Below are 16,364 nucleotides of genomic sequence, written 5' to 3'. Positions count from 1 at the left end.
CAGGGAGGGAGCAGAGCGGACTTCTTGGGGCAGGGTGTTCCAAAGCTTGGGGGCCACAGCTGAAAAAGCTCTCTCCCGCGTGCCTGTCAGTCTAATGCCTTTCACTCCAGGCACGCAGAGGAGACCACAGGCAGATGATCTTAAATCCTGGGCAGGTACATATGGGCGTAAGCAGTCCCTCAGGTACATTGGTCCAAAGCTGTTTAGGGCTTTAAAGGTCAGAACCACCACTTTGAATTGGGCCCGGAAACAAATTGGGAGCCAGTGGTGTTGATAAAGCACAGGGGCGATATGCTCCCTGTGCCATGCTCCAGTTAACATTCTGGCTGCTGCATTTTGAACCAATTGTAATTTTTGAACCATTTTCAAAGGCAGCTCCACATAGAGTGCGTTTGAAGCTCACTGGGTGACCTTGGGCCAATCACTGCCTCTCAGCCTCATGAAAACCTTATTCACAGGGTCGCCATAAGTCGTAATTGACTTGAAGGCAATACACAGTAATAAAGCCTCGATGTCACCAATGCATGTGTCACTGTGGCCAAGTCAACTGCCTCCAGGAACGGACGCAGCTGGTAGACCAGTTTGAGTTGGCCAAAAGCACTCCTGGCTACTGCAGCCACCTGATATTCAAGTAGCAGGGCAGCATCCAGGAGGACTCCCACACTGCAGACCTGCGCCTTCAAGGAGAGTGCAACCTCATCCAGAACAGGTTGCAACCCTGTCCCTGATGCAGTTTTTCCCTTGGCCTGCAGTACTTCCGTCTTGTCTGGATTAAGTTTCAGTTTGTTAGCCCACAGCCAGCCCTTCACAGCCTCCTTATTAACAGCCTCCTTATTAACTGGAATATAAATTTGCTAAATAAAACAATGTCATGGGGGGGGGGGAAACCTGGAAAACTAGAAGAGAGGGTGAAACAGCTTGCTCAGCACAATTATACAGCCACAAGAGTGGCTGTATACTACAGCCAGCATGGATTTTTCGCATTCCACAATGTTAAATTGAAAATACCCCCCAAGCCATTCTGCTCTTTCCCATAAGAGCGTGTCAAAACAAAACCTTACAAAACCTATAGTCCTGCACTCAGAAACGCTTGCTTAACAACTCTCTAAATTTTCATGGTGATATACAAGACAGTCAGAGAGAATCAAGAGTTCAAAGGGTAAAAAGAAAGAGAAAAAAACCAGACTCCTTTTGGACTTTTTTCTGTCAAAGTTCTCATAATTTGTTGAAGTTAATTTAAAAAACAGCCATGGTCACAGAGTACCTGTAACCTTGTTACTGACCTTGCCCTATACTCTGACCTCCATCTTCTGCTGTTTAAAAGTTGAAAATATGCCTGGCCGATTTTTAATTAATTTAGGAAATTTAGCATTGGAGTCAATGATAAGCCCTGGCATGCTCAGTAAGAACCAACTGTCAGTGTTCTAAAAACCAGACTCACAGCTGTTTGGTTTAGCTAATCAGGGGGCCACACCCACACCAGACCATAATTTCACGTGAGACAGTCATGGCTTCCCTCAAAGAATCCTGGGAAGTGTAGTTTGTGAAGGGTGCTGAGAGGAGACTCCTATTCCTCTGAGAGAGCTCCAGTGGCCAGACTGGTTTAACAGTCAGCTGCTCTGATTGAAGCTCTGTGAAGGGAACAGAGCAACTCTCAGGATTCTTTGGGGGAAGCCAGGACTATCTAAAGTGAAATAAAGGTCTGGTGTGGATGTGGCCGGAGACAGCTTTCGTTTAAATTTGGGTGGGAGGTGCCTGCTGCAGAATAAAAAGCTGCGGGAAGCCCTGAAAAACAATGATACTGTTCACAATGTTTTCCTTTTGGAAAGGAAAAGGGCTTCCCCTCTGCCCAGTGCCCACCCACCCAATTTCCTCTCCCCTCCCCTCCCCCTTCCCCCCTCTCCCTCCCCTCCCTGCCCCTGCCCCCCAAGGTCACTTTCACCTATCCTAAGCATGATTGCACAGCAGTAAATTTCACTGAACTCAAAAAGCATGCAAATGATCAAACCTGCCCTAACCTCCTCCTTCCTATCCCCTTCCTCTGGCCCCTTCCCTCTCTCTTCCTTTGCCCCTACCCTCTCTTCCCCATCCCCTTCCAATCCCCTCCTTCCCCCTCCTCCTTCCCCTCCCCCATGGTTAGTTTTACCTATCTTAAGCATGATTGCACAGGAACTCAGTAAGCATGCAAATGATTAGACCTGCCTTTCCCTCCTTCCCCTCTCCTCTCCCTTCCTCCTCCCCTCTCCCTTTCTTCTCCTCCCCTGCCCACTCCAGCCCTCCCTCCTTCTTTTCCTCCTCTCCCCCATGGTCAGTTTTAGGCATGATTGCATGGAAGTAAATCCCACTGAACTCAATAAGCAGGCAAATGATCAAACCTGCCCTCCTCCCCCCTCCCCCTCCTGCCTGCTCTCATCCCCTCCTGCCCTGTGCCCTTCCTCCCTTCCCTCCTCCTTCCCTATCCCTGCCCTTCCTCCTCCTCCCCTCCCCATCCCCTGTGGTCAGTTTCACCTATCCTAAGCATGATTGCAGGGCAGTAAATCCCACTGAACTTAATAAGCATGCAAATTATCAATCCATTCTCAGCAAACTTGCATAGGGCCCCATTTATTACTTCCTTAAAAAGCATAGAAAATGATTTGCTATAGCAATCTTCACTAAAATTGCAAAGTAAATCAAACATATTTAAAGTGACTATCTGAACTATATCAACTGATTTAATATTGTTGCTTCCTCCCTGCTTAAAACAAGATCAGCACAGCACATATCTTCTTTCTATTATTTGGGCTGATTGCAGGTGTTGCCACCACTCACCATATGCTCAGGGGCACACTCTACCAAATTCTTCCAAGCTGCACAGGAAATGGATTGGACTGTGAAAAACCAACCCAAATTGTGTTTGCATTTTGACGAATTTGTAGGGCAGTACAATATGTCAGAGAGGAGGTTAGGTCTCCTGCTCCCCTGGTGCATTCACTATAGCTGCCCAATTTCCCTGCTTTTTCAAGTTTGATAGAAATACCTGTGGACTATAGATATGTTCTTAAACTGCAAGGTTTTTTTTTTTGCCTATTAGTGAATAGAGCTTGTAGTTGATTAGAAGAGGGCCTGGCTGGCCAGCTGGAGGCTTTGGCAGATATAACTCCATTGCAACACTTTGTTGTGGGTCCCACTTGTTGATTCTATTGGAATGCACAGTTGCATAACAGAGCACTGGACTTCAGCCTTAAAAATGCATTTCCCAAATAAAAGGCAGGGGATACACAGTGGGTAGGAGCTGACGGCAAATAGTCCTTGAATAGCCTAGCTTCCTACTGGGAACCAGTGTAAAGTCTGCAGAACAAAAAGAATATATTCACAGTGCTAAGCCTATAGGCATTCGCACTGATACACTGCATTTGCCAATACATGAGTTTCTCTAGAAAGGACAAAACTGAAAATGATGACCATACTCTTTCCTCAAGTCATCCAATTAATTGGACAGCTTCAATATGCAGGGGTCTATGGGAGCTGAGGACCCCTTATTTTAGCTAAGTCTCTCAGCTGGCATTGCTTTGGTCTTTCCTAACTGACTGATTTACCTTTCTATTTATTTTATTCAGCACCTAAGACAGGGCAGTCTCTAGGCACCTTATAATCAAGTTTTTTTTTTTAAAAAAAATGTTTTTGAATGGCCATCAAAATTTAAGAACAAATCAGTCCAGAAAACACACAAGCAAGTAAGCTAATCTTATGCCATCAAATGCCAGGGAGAAGAGGACAGAGGTACCACGTTTGGGTACATCACAGGGCCCACAAAAATTGTCAGAGCTCACTAGACTAGAGGCATAGACATCATCAAACTCTGTAAATAAAATTTGTCTTGTTTATTTATTTAACTTTAAGGCCTCCATTCATCCAGTCAGGATCCCAGAGTGGTTATATAAAGATGAGCTCCTTATCAAAGCAACACTTCTTTTGAACTCTCTCCCATTAAAACCTTAACATTTGTAATGTGTCTCTGTCATCAAAGTCTGAAGCCAAAAACTGAGCAATACAGTAACTTGTGCTGCACATATTTGGAAGACTAGAACTGGCTTTTTGTTGTTTTTTGGGAACCATTAATTTTTTTCTCTAGCTCATTGCAAACTATGATATTTCACTACAATTTATTCAAGAACAATTTCTCACAAGCTATCATTCCAGCCTCTGTTGTCACTTCGACTTTAGCCAATGCTAGGATGGTCATATGTCCTATTTAACAGAGGACAGTCCTCTGTTTGCAGATGACCTCTATATGAGGGCTGTCCAGTCCAAGTCTGGTGTAAGGATAAGGAACCATAAAAAGGCAAAGTTGGAGCCCATCAACAGTTAGCAGCAACTGGTCAACAGACTGAGTCACTTGTGTTTTCCCCACGCTGGTGAGATGTATGATATTTCTAAATTATAGTAATTATGTCTACTTTTACTTCTATACATATGCAATTTTATCCAAATTTGTGTCTTCTTTTTACCTCTTTTTTAGTGATGCAAATCCTCTTTTTTAGCAAGTCATAACTGGCCACAAAGTTATCATGCTATAACTCTTCTAACAATTGTTTTGACTCAAGTCTAACATTGCATGCAATAATTTTTTTATTAATAAAAAATGTGACTCACCAGATTTGCAGTATCCTGCCAGTATCACATCATCTCTCCTTGCTTCAAAAGACTCGAGAGCTTTGAAGACCTCTGGACTGCAAAGAGCTGTAGGGTACACGACTCCATCATATGTAAATAGCATCTCTTCTCGAGTCATCTTTTCACCCTCTTCCATCGCCTTGTGCAGAATCTCAATAAACTTTGGTCTAACATGGGCCATTTTTCTCTTCTTCTTTGTCTGTGACTGTGAAATAAGAGACACGGTTTGGCTTACACAGGGGACAGTCCTCTCAAGCTAGCTTACAACAGATAATTAAAGCCATCAAACACATTAAAAATATATAAGAAACTATTGGATTACAAAAATAAAAATAAAATAACAGCAATTAAAAACCATTAGTTTTGTTTTGGGTTGTTTTTTCTTAAACCCTTAGCATTTCTGATAGAATGCAGTTTGAAAGAATATGATTGCCACGGTCCACTTAAACATTAACAAAGATGAGGCCATTCATACTTCTTTTGGGAAGAGTTTCAAAGTTATGGAGCCACCTCCTGGTTTCAGGCTTTTATCTTCTGTAATATGAAGATTTCCTGAGACATGCACAAAACCAGGCAAATGTTTCCCTCCAGTCCCATGAAATCTTTTGATCTGTCTCATCTCCACCCCCACCCTTTTATCCCAAATCTTTGCCCACACTTCTTTTCCATGTATTTCTGGGCTGTTATGCAATTGTTCCTCAATTTGCAGTATATTAGTATTGTTTGAGTAACAATCCCAAAGTACAGCTTCATCCAGAAAGTGAGAGAACATCCAGTTTCTGTCAGATATTGAGTAAAAGATCACTAGAGCTGTGGCTAACACTCTTACCTTTTGCCTTGCTTGTTCAAAAAGCTGCAGCCTACAGAGAACCACAGAAGAAAAGTACCTTGCTCTTCCTCAAACATGTGCCAAAACTGGTCTAGTCTCTGAACTCCTTCCCCTTTTAATTTTGTGTTTCTCAGCACCAGCATGCTTCTTTTCTCTTTTCCTTCTTCATTTTGTAATTCTTGACCCTTGCATTTCTCCCATTTTCTTTGCCTCCTTTCCTTCATTGAGTGTCTCTCTCAGAAAGCTGCTGCTAGAGAACTCTCCCTTTCTTTTCCCAGCAAGTGACCACAAGCCCCTCCCATATATCTGTGGATTCTATTTTTTTTAGCTATGGTTACTAAATACTCCCAGGAACGCACTCTGCACATGCTTTGGTACCTCACCTTTGCAAACTCCTGTCAACTTTCCCTGGACCCTATTCTTCATTTGTCAAGGTCTAAACCAGGGCTGTGGAGTCGGAGTCAGAGTCGTGGAGTCGGAGTCGGGAGCAATTTTGGGTGGAGTCGGAGTTGGAGTCGGTAGAAATGTACCGACTCTGACTCCGACTCCTTCATAAATGGCAAATGTATATTAACTAGTAATAACAAATTTACTGTAGTAAAATGATAGCACAAGGCATTTCATCACCACCACGTGAATCCAGAGCTTGTAAAAATTACTTTTTTGAACTACAACTCCCATGAGCCCAATCCCTGGGGCTGATGGGAGTTGTAGTTTAAAAAAGTAAGATAATGGGTCGATCAGTTGCCTAGCAATGATGAATGGGCCAGGGAGACCCTTTTTGTCATTGAAACTCTTCAGGAGAGGATCCCCCTCCCCGGAGCCCAGCAGAGGCTTGTAGTTTGAGTTGTGTCTAGAGAATTGCTGGGTACTGGAAGGCAGGCAGAGAGAGACTGGCTCTCTGCACCATGGCCTTTGGGGTGCCTCCTGCAACCCAGATGGAAAAGCTGGATATTGGACTGCTGATGCCTTGAACCCCTCCATCCTAAACTCAGGTTGGAATGTGTGTAAATAAACAAACCATATTTCATAAAGACACCACAGTCTCCGCTGACCTTCTTCCTAAAGGTAACCAAACACTGGAGGAGCGCAGGGACCCCCGAAATCTCACCGCTCAGAGATTGGGGGAGGCGCACAACAATAGATATCATTCACAAAGAGGTAAGTTATATGAGAAGTTATGTGTAAGTATTGTGGTCAGTTGCAGGCTTTAGTTAATGTCACGTTCATTGTCTCAGCAGGTAACTCTAGAGATTACCATGAGTTGATGGAGGTGTCCTAGACATGTTGCCTCCTGCTGTGAGGAAGGGCGGGATATAAATCAAATAATAATAATCAAATAATCAATCAATAATATGTTGAATAAAATGCATCACGTTTCCTCAAAGTCATCTTTGACTGATGTGTCTTTTAGAGCCTTAAGTTTCTTAGAGAGTTTTTCCATAAGTGCAATGGTCCATATTTTCTCATACCAAGCCTCCAGTGTCAGGTTAGCAGCTGTCTTCCAATTTTGAGTTAAGACCTGTCTGCCAGCTACTACCATAAAAAGGGTTAATAATTCTTTAAACAATAAGTCCTTTAAATCTTCAGTAAACAAGTTGAGTAACGTTTGCCTGGAATCACATGCAACCATCCGACCTGTAATAAGACTTACTTCATCTATTATTAAACTCCAGAATTGTTGAACCTTCTCACTGGTCCACCACATGTGAAAATAAGATCCCAGTTGCTGGCATAGTTGGTTTGATTTTGGATTTATTTTGACATCTGAGAGGTGTGTAATGCCATCTATGATGATGCAGCCAGCAATGTGTCCTCTCGACCCTTGCCCTTCTTGGCTTATTAAAGCTTGCTGAGGGGGTTTGACCAAGTAGATCCAGGGTGTGGTCAATGCATCATTGTGAGAGGGAGTGGTTCCAGCCACCTTGAAAGAGGCAGTGATCCGACCACTCTTGCAAAAGCCCACCCTGGACCCATTGGTTTGTGACACCTACCGACCGGTTGCAAATACCCCCTTCTTAGGGAAGGTGATTGAGAGGGTTGTGGCGCAGCAACTGCAAGTACTCTTGGATGAAACAGATTATCTTGACCCATCCCAATCTGGGTTCAGGCCTGGTTATGGGACTGAATCGGCCTTGGCCGCCCTGATGTATGACCTTTATCAGGAGAAGGACAGGGGGAGTGTGACCCTATTATTCTTACTTGATCTCTCAGCAGCTTTTGATACCATTGACCATGGTATCCTTCTGGGCTGACTTGGTGAGATGGGTATTGGAGGAACTGTTTTACAGTAGTTCCGATCCTATCTCCTAGGTTGCTCTCAGAGAATAGCATTGGGTGACTGTCATTTGGCCCCCTGGCAGTTGTGCTGTGGGGTGCCGCAGGGTACCATCTTGCCCCCGTGCTGTTTAACATCTATATGAAGCCCTTGGGAGCAGTCATCAGGAGATTTGGGGTGAGGTGTCAGTAGTATGCTGACAATACCCAGCTCTGTTTCTCCATAACATCTGAATCGGGAGAGGTCATGCAAGCCCTGGACCGCTGCCTGGACTCGGTAGTGGGCTGAATGAGGGCCAAAAAACTGAGCCTGAATCCTAGCAAGACGGAGGGTCTTGTTGACCATTGAACCGCACTGTCACTGAGTTTGTTTTCCATCAAGTCTGAATAACAGTAGCTAGGGGGAGTTATGTCTTTGCCCAGTCTGGGAACGGACAGCCAAGGCCGTTGCTATGGTAACCATCGCGATAGACTGGGAAACATTCTAGCAGCTATCTGTGTTAAGCTGAGTCTTCTGTGTAATGTCTTTGAACTGAGAACTTCTCTCCTAGAGGGGGGATCTTAAAGCCTTAAGCCATAATGTCTTAATAAAAGACTCTTAACCTGATCTAATGCATCTGAGAAGTTTCTTGAGCAACTTAACTCCAACGTAACGTATGCTGTTTCACGCAACAACGCACACACGTCAACAGGTCTGTGGGTTGGTGGTTCCCGAGTTCGGATAATTGGTCAGTTGCCTGCTTTGGATGAGGTCGTACTCCCTCTGAAAGAGCAGGTCCGTAGTCTGGGGGTGCTCCTGGATCCGTCTTTGTTGCTAGAGGCCCAGGTGACCTCTGTGGCTAGGAGTGCCTTTTACCAGTTTCGGCTGATAAGACAGCTGCTGCCATTCCTGGACCGGGATAGCCTGACCACTGTTGTCCACACACTGGTGACCTCCAGGCTGGATTACTGTAATGCGCTCTATGTGGGGCTACCCTTGAGGTTGGTCCAGAAGCTGCAGCTGGTGCAAAATGCAGCGGCGAGACTGCTCACTGGGGCAGGGTATTGCCAACATGTCACCCCGCTGCTGAAAGAATTGCACTGGCTGCCCATTTGCTACCAGGCCAAATTCAAGGTTCTAGTTTTGATGTACAAAGCCCTATACAGCTCGGGACTAGGATATCTGAAGACCATCTTACCCCTTATATACCCAATCGATCACTGCACTCTGCAGGTGAGGGCCTCCTGCAGATACCATCTTATCAGGAGGTTCGTTCTGCACAATATAGGAAACGGACCTTTAGTGTGGCGGCACCTACCCTGTGGAATTCCCTTCCTTTGAATATTAGGCAGGTGCTATCTCTGCTATCTTTTCGGTGCCTTTTGAAGACTTTCCTCTTTCAACAAGCCTTTTAAGTTGAGACCTATCCCAGTCTGCATCTGTGTTAGAATTGCTTGTAATATGTTTTCTTTAATAATATGTTTTTAACCCTTTTTTTAAAAAAAAGATATTTGTAAAGCTTTTTAAAAAATGTTTTTAACATTGTTTTGTTGTAATGTATTTTAATGTCTTTTTATGATGTTTTAAAGTGTTTTTAGCATTTCTGTTTGCCGCCCTGGGCTCCTGCTGGGAGGAAGGGTGGGATATAAATCAAATAATAAATAATAAATGGCTGAGATCTTTGCCATTCCTACTGCTATGTAAGTTTCTTGGGAGAGTGTGGACTGGGGCATTAGCTCCTTTAGGTGACACCAGCAGCATTATTCATGGAATGCAGAAAATAGCTGGGTGGGTAAGGTACATCCCCTTTTCTCACTATAAGCTGTCTTGTCTAATGCTAGCACAGCTTGCCTGGTTTCTAGAATTCACTGCCATTTTTTTATTTTTTAAAAGGTGCCAGCACTCAAATCTCCAGTAAGTTCCAGTCTTTACCATAGAAGGCTGTGTTTCCCCTCTCCCTGAGAGAATCAAGATACTAAAGACACTTCTTGCATGCTCTCTTTTCTTTAGATCAGATTATTGATAGAACAGATATTGAAATCTTGATTTCTCTGTGCGTTACTGGTTGTTGTGGGGTGTTCACTTCATATTACCTAACTATTGGTACAGACAACTTCTTGGTCACAATATCACTTTGAATTGATGTTTTGCTGGCTTTTTGTTTTATGCTGGAGTTTTATACTGCTGTCCTGACTTGTTTGTTTGTTTCTGATTTGTGTTTTTATTCTGTTTTTATGTTGATTGTGTATTTTTATTGTTTTATTATGTTTGTAAGGTGCCCTATGGGCAGCGATAGTTTCTCCTGCCCATCAGTTCCCTCATCCACCTCCTTCCCAATCTCCTGCGGCTGAGGAGGGGTCCAGGTATGCTAACAAGAGGGACATTAGAATGGGTTAGACTAAGGATAGAAGGATCTGTCCATTTTAGTTCTCTGTTTCTCATTTTTCAATTTTAAATTCAGTTCACATTCTGCAGGAATTTGTGGATTTTTTTTAAGGCCTCATGAAAATTCTTCAGCATTTTAGTTAAATTCCTCCTAATAAACAATTTTTTGTATGCAGTTTTGACTAATGTGCACATTTTTGCAAGCAATTTCTCCTATTATGTGCATTTTTGTAAACATTCTTTGGTTAGAGAACTGCATCGCAAAATTTGGATATGTGCAAATTGAAGGATGGCTGATATTGGTTCTGATATTGTTTTGGAAAGTGACAATTTAACAAATTCAGCTTTAAATGCAAACCAGATCAATTTCTCCCCCATCCCTCGTCTAGACAATGTGAGACGGCAGCCAATGGAACTGCCACTTCTGCACAAACTGAGGGCCAAACTAGACGTAACTCTAAAAGCATCACTTGAATTTGCATCTTTTAAAAATATATATAGTTCAGAGCTGCTACAAGGGTCAATTTCCATTTAACCCTCTAACAGAATTTGTGACCTGGTTGCTTGACTAGTTATTCTTGATCTGCCTGCTGGGCTTTTAAAATTGGTTTAGTATTATGTTGGTATGTGCCTGGGGGAATTCAGTGGGTCTGTGTGTCTTTATTAGTGTGGTCATGGGTAAGGAGAGGTATGGTCCTGGGACACAGTGAGGCATTGCCTGGCCACTGGCAATCCTGAGGCAGCCCCCACCTGACTACCTTCTTACTTACATCCAGCCCCGGGGATGGCTCTGGTTGCCAGCTTCCTGCTCTTTAGTGTGTTGATTAGGGATTCTGCTGGTGTACCATCCACCGCACTGCCCATCTCTTTCCTAGCTTGGACTGGTGGAATTGATGTCAGATTTGTTTGAAGACTCCCAGGATAATTGTCTGAGGGGAGCTCAACACTCAAGCCAGGGCCATGGGTTGTAGGCTGTACCAAGACAGCCATGGAGCTATCCCAGCATATCATCAGGCAAACATATTGTACACACTTTGAATTTGGTTTTCTCATGCAGGCAGGAGGATGGTGGTTTGAAAATGAAGCCCTAGTCACTCTGAGGAATAGAAACATAACCTTGGCAGTTGACCCAAGTGCCTTCTCCTTCAGTGCAGGCCCTGGACAGAAACCTGAGTTCAAGGACAACAAAACAAGGTAAGCGATGGCTAGAATGAAGGTAGAGGAAAATTCTTGTCAAGTCTGACCAAACATACATTATTGAACTTATTCTGTGGTGGTGACGTTGGTAATAAAATGAGTTCTTTTCCACTAACATTGCATCTACTCAGTGTCCTCTTTGACAGAGGGGAAGGTAGTGGAGTCCTGAAAGAGGTGGTTAACAGGCTGGCTGATATACTAACTGATATACCAATTATAACTCTATCTGGAAAGAAATAGCCAAGCTACACTTCCCATGATCTGGTAACTTCCTGTCTGGGATTACTGCCACCACCTCTTTGGCTTCATTTGGCGGTGATAGCCTCTGAAGATGATCTCATGGTTTGAGTAGGTATATATGTATAAGAAGATGAATAATAGTATTAATCACTCTAAAGGTGGATTGCAACAATTTGAAATACAACATTAAAACAGGTTTAAACAAATTTATTTATTTCAGATAACCATATCTCAAGCCCTTCAGGTTTTTAAAGATTAAAGCCAGCACCTTAAATTGGGCCCAGAAATGGACTGGGAGCCAGCGTAGCTAGAGGATAAAGCACTGCCATGTTTTGATCAAATTGACTTTCCATTGAAATTAGAACAATTTGGCATTATAACAAATGATGTGACTTGAACATCCCAGAAAAGCTTGAGTCCTGGAAGGATCAGTGGCCAATTCTGTGACAAAAAAAGAACCAGGAAACAAAAGGTAACTATTGAGATGGGTTTGGATCTAATGTGAAACTGAAATGAAGTGGTTGCTCCGCAGTTTTAAGCAAAGCAGGAGTCAAATGAAGCGGCTGGAACCAAAGCACTTGGAAAATGAAGCTTTATTTCTATCCAACTCTAGAGCTTTTCCCTTATAAGTAAGATGACAGTAAGATGACAGGAAAGGGGAGGATGACAGAGACCAAGCCAGGATCAGGTTCTGCATCCCATGACTTGTAAGTTTCATCCCAAAAACCAGGTGGCCAAACAGCAGAAAAGTTTTTAAATGTTTCAACTGTAAAGATGCCTAGCACAAATAATCCCTGGATTTATTTGTCTGAAATTTGGATTACCTCATCCCCTGCTTCTCAATTCCTACAAATTTTTGTTCAGTTATCTTCAGAACTGTAAAAGCAACAGGCTCACTGTGACATTGCCATTTGGATCAATGGAAAACGCAAACAAATCTTCATTCAAGAAACAAAGTGACCTTACGAAGCAGGAACTAAATGAAGCAACATATGCCCACAAAGCAACAAAGCAAAAGGCTGATCACACATTATACTGAACATAGGTACCAACTGTCTCTGCACATGTACGAGTGTTTGTGTGAAAGAGTGTACACATGTTGATTTGTATAGTTCAACGACTGTGTACACATGTGTACACTTGTTGAATGTATCTTGTGAATACCCCTCAAGTGGCATTTCAAAAGAAGCAACAGATTCAAATATATGGGAGGGGCGCATAAAGAAGACAGTCATAAAAATGTCAGAACAGTGAGACTGCTTTGCAAGTCCCCTCACTATGCACTATCTAAACAGAGCCAGCTCTAGGTTTGAGGGGGGTCTGGGCAAAGTCTTCAAGCCTTGCAATACACCTTATATTTTAACTTTTCCCCCAATTTGGTTCCACCTAATTGTTCTTCAAATGTTGCATCCATTTTCTGGTTGTCGTCTTCATTGAAAATGTTCTTCCAGTCACTAACACCACCTGAACAGAGTAGATTATATTAATAATATTCTGAAGTGATGTGTATTGATCAATTTTACAATTGCCCTCTGGCTCCAGTCTTGTCCTGCTTTGATAATTTTCTTTCAGTCCATTGATGCAATATTGCTGCTATTGCTTTCCAAAACAAAATCTGCTAACTGTAGTGTACTCTTCAAAAAAAAAAAAAAAAAAAAAAAGGAAGGTAAGACAGGAGTTTACCCTCACCTTTGACACCTGAGATGTATATTTTTAGGATCCATCTATTTTTTTGTGTGAAGTGATTTTAGGTTGTTTTAAACTTTTTAATTATGTATTTTTAAACTGTTGTGACAAATCATCATCATCATCATCTTTCTGAAAAAAGAAAATAAATACTGGGATATGCCTGATGCGGCCAGACTAATGATCTAGTCTCAGTAACTGAATATCGCTTCTGATGTCACAAGCCAATCCATTTCTTCGATCCAGAGATGTGTTATTAGTGATGTTACCAGAGTTTACAATTCCTTGGTTCAGAATATGAATCTCGGCAACTCATAAGACTCATCTTTAATACAAGGAGACCATTTCCTCCTCAAACTTCTCCTCCAACTTAAATTTTAATCTGAGCTGGAGAATTTCTCCCTTTCACCCACCTACTTATCAGACTGCTCCAGTAGTTGCTGTGGTGATAGCACATTCAATGTGGGGAGACAGACTGTCTTGCCTTCCCTTCCCCCTGGTGTCTCTGCTTCCCTGCCGCCTACCTGATGACTGGAATGCTGCTACATCAACATTCCAGGTACCAGAGACCCGTAGAGATGTCATTTTCCTAAGGTGCCTGATCTGCATACTAAGTATGAGAAAACTGTATTTTCCAGGGACCCTATTGCCTGGAAGGCTGCAGTAGCAAGAGAGAGATCTCATCTCCATCACCAACGAAGCAGCTGACAGCACAGCAGCTGCTGCTAACAGAGTAGACAGAGCCATCAAATAGGGAAACTGGCAAATTTCAGGCCTCCCTGGGAATTACAAACAAATTTAGAACTCTTGGAGATTTTCCCTCCCACTGGGAGCTCCGATGTTGCTCAGAATTGCTCCAGATTGAGACTGTGGGAGTTCATCAGTTCCTATTTATTATGTGCACTGGGCCCACCCATCTCCACCCCTGAAGAGATGCCCCATTCATTTCACTGGAGGTAGTGTATCCACACACACACACACACACAAAGAAATGTGCTGGCAGATGTTTAAAGTCTCTCTCTGAGCATGGCAGCATGCTAGCAGTTCTATTACCTAACCAGTTTTAAAACTGGATTGTCCAAAGATTAAGACATAAAACCAGATCTATAAACTACAGCATTGTGGTTTTAGATGGGTTTGTTGAATTCATGGATCCAGTTGGTTGTCATATATACAATGCAATGTGACAAAAACACATTTTTAAAGGGGGAAAAGAATGATTGCGGGAGCTGCCTTAAGTTTAAAGCAGCCATAACATTTTAGATTTTATTTTTAAAATTAGATTTTATTTTTAAAATCTAGAGGAACATTAATTCTCTCATCTAAACTCTTTGGAAGTATACCTTTGCGGAAAAGAACATTGCCAAAAGCACCATGGGTTTTTTCAGAGTTCTCTTTCATAGCCTGGAAACTGCTTCTGTCTACAACCCCTTGAATCTCTTCATCAGTTAGCTGCAACTCAAAGAACTCACTTATCCGTTTCACTCCCAGTGCTCTATTCTGAAGAGAGGAAAGTAAAATATGCAATGTAATTATTAATTGCTTATTGAGAAAGTGTCCCAAATCCACTGACTGCTAAACATGTTATGTTATTTAGAAAAAAATATACAGTATGTTACTTTAAAAGGGGGGAACTATAGTGTACAGGCACTGAGGGCACAATTCTATGGTCTCTTGAGAAATTCAATAAAGGCAAACTGTATATCAAACTATTCCACAATTTGCATGTTCGCTATTTTTGTGGAACAGTCTTGTTTGCTACAAGCTTTTGTGGCTTTTCCCCATACCAGAATGGTGTTGATTTTTTTTAAAAAAAGCAGTGAATATAACGTTGTTATCAATGACATCTTCGATCTGAACTGCTGAAATGTGTATTCCCTTTAACTTCTGTGTCATTGAAGTGATGATGGTAGCTATTAACATTTAAAAGGAGGTGAGTCAGTCACTGAGAAGACTCTTTTCAGTAGCTACCACTTTCCTCTTTCATGCTTAGTGGATCTTAGGGATGTCTGTTGTTGTGGGAGAAGGCATTGACAAGGATTTCATTCTCAACCTGGCAGCAAAAAAAGAGGAAGAGGTGTGGCTGTGACTATCATGAAGGGACCCCACACTTCTGACTTTGCCACTATGCTACTGCAGAGGGGAAATGTGATCGCACTCTTCAAGTACTTGAAAGGTTGTCACACAGAGGAGGGCCGGGATTTCTTCTTGATCATCCTAGAGTGCAGGATGCAGAATAATAGGCTCAAGTTACAGGAAAGCAGATTTCAGCTGAACGTTAGGAAAAATTTCGTAACTGTTAGACAGGGCCGGTTCCAAGGGGCGGCCAGGTGGGGCTCTGGCCTGAGGGCCCCTGAAGCTACAGGAGCCCCTGAGGGCCCCCTCTGCTACCCTTCTGCAATTCGTGGCAGGATGGCTGCCGCAGATCGCATGGCGAGAGCTTCGGGGCTCCGCCATTCCCTTGTTTAACTCACTTTGTTCTGCGGTTGCGCATGCAGCGGTGCCCTTAAGAAAGATGGGGGCTGAGGTTTTCCTAAGGGGCTGAAGCCTCTGCTGCCATCTTGGCTGATGGCACGCATGTGTGCTGTGCGCTCGCATCCCTGCCATGAACCAAGATGGCAGCAGAGGCTTCAGCTCCTTAGGGAAACCTCAGCCACCATTTTTCTTAAGGGCACCACTGCGTGTGCATCCGCAGAACAAGGTAAGTTAAGCAAGGGAATGCCGGAGTCCCGAAGCTCTCGCTGTGCGCGAATCGTGGAAGGGGAGCGCTGGGGCCTGGGGCAGGCTTTTGCCAAAGGGCTCCAGCATGTCTGGGGCTGGCCCTGGGTGTGCACACGCGTATATGTGTGCATGCGCACATGTGTGCCAGGGCCCAGGGCAAGCTGGTGCCCAAGGGCCCTGGCATGTCTGGCGCCGGCCCAGCTGTTAGAGCAGTACAACAATGGAACCAATTACCTAGGGAGGTGGTGGACTCTCCAACACTGGAGACCAAGAGGCAGCTGGACAACCTCCTGTTGGGTATGCTTTAACGTGGATCCCTGCATTCAGTAGGGGGTTGGATTTCATGGCCTTATAGATCCCTTCCAACTCTACTATTCTATGATTTTGTGACTT

General features: G+C 43.3%; 2 protein-coding genes and 1 long non-coding RNA gene across 4 annotated transcripts in view; 1 reads left to right on the top strand and 2 right to left on the bottom strand.

The window, feature by feature from the left end:
* The window catches only part of LOC133383519 (sulfotransferase 6B1-like), an 18,034-nt gene extending 12,330 nt beyond the window's left edge, over window positions 1-5,704 (bottom strand). The window contains exons 1-2 of one of the 2 annotated variants that reach the window (XM_061624411.1): window positions 5,486-5,704; window positions 4,636-4,861 (exon numbers count right to left, since the gene is read on the bottom strand). In XM_061624411.1, coding sequence (XP_061480395.1) covers window positions 4,636-4,837 — 202 coding nt within the window. In that variant the 5' untranslated portion in view covers window positions 4,838-4,861; window positions 5,486-5,704. Of the gene's footprint in view, window positions 1-4,635; window positions 4,862-5,131; window positions 5,291-5,485 lie in introns of those variants that run through there. The other variant, XM_061624410.1, reaches the window with a different exon arrangement.
* LOC133383523 (uncharacterized) lies at window positions 4,305-13,219 on the top strand. The gene is made up of 4 exons (XR_009762324.1): window positions 4,305-4,397; window positions 10,018-10,105; window positions 11,185-11,321; window positions 12,429-13,219. It is a non-coding gene; the product is annotated as an uncharacterized LOC133383523 (long non-coding RNA).
* Window positions 12,162-16,364, bottom strand: part of LOC133383522 (sulfotransferase 6B1-like) — a 17,463-nt gene continuing 13,260 nt past the window's right edge. Inside the window, exons 6-7 of the mRNA XM_061624414.1 lie at window positions 14,594-14,750; window positions 12,162-13,028 (exon numbers count right to left, since the gene is read on the bottom strand). Of these exons, the coding sequence (XP_061480398.1) occupies window positions 12,898-13,028; window positions 14,594-14,750 (288 nt within the window). The 3' untranslated portion in view covers window positions 12,162-12,897. The remainder of the gene's footprint in view (window positions 13,029-14,593; window positions 14,751-16,364) is intronic.

The sequence above is a fragment of the Rhineura floridana genome, chromosome 4 (assembly GCF_030035675.1).
Source record: "Rhineura floridana isolate rRhiFlo1 chromosome 4, rRhiFlo1.hap2, whole genome shotgun sequence".
Taxonomy (NCBI): domain Eukaryota; kingdom Metazoa; phylum Chordata; class Lepidosauria; order Squamata; family Rhineuridae; genus Rhineura; species Rhineura floridana.
This window is presented reverse-complemented; position numbering and strand designations above follow the sequence as displayed.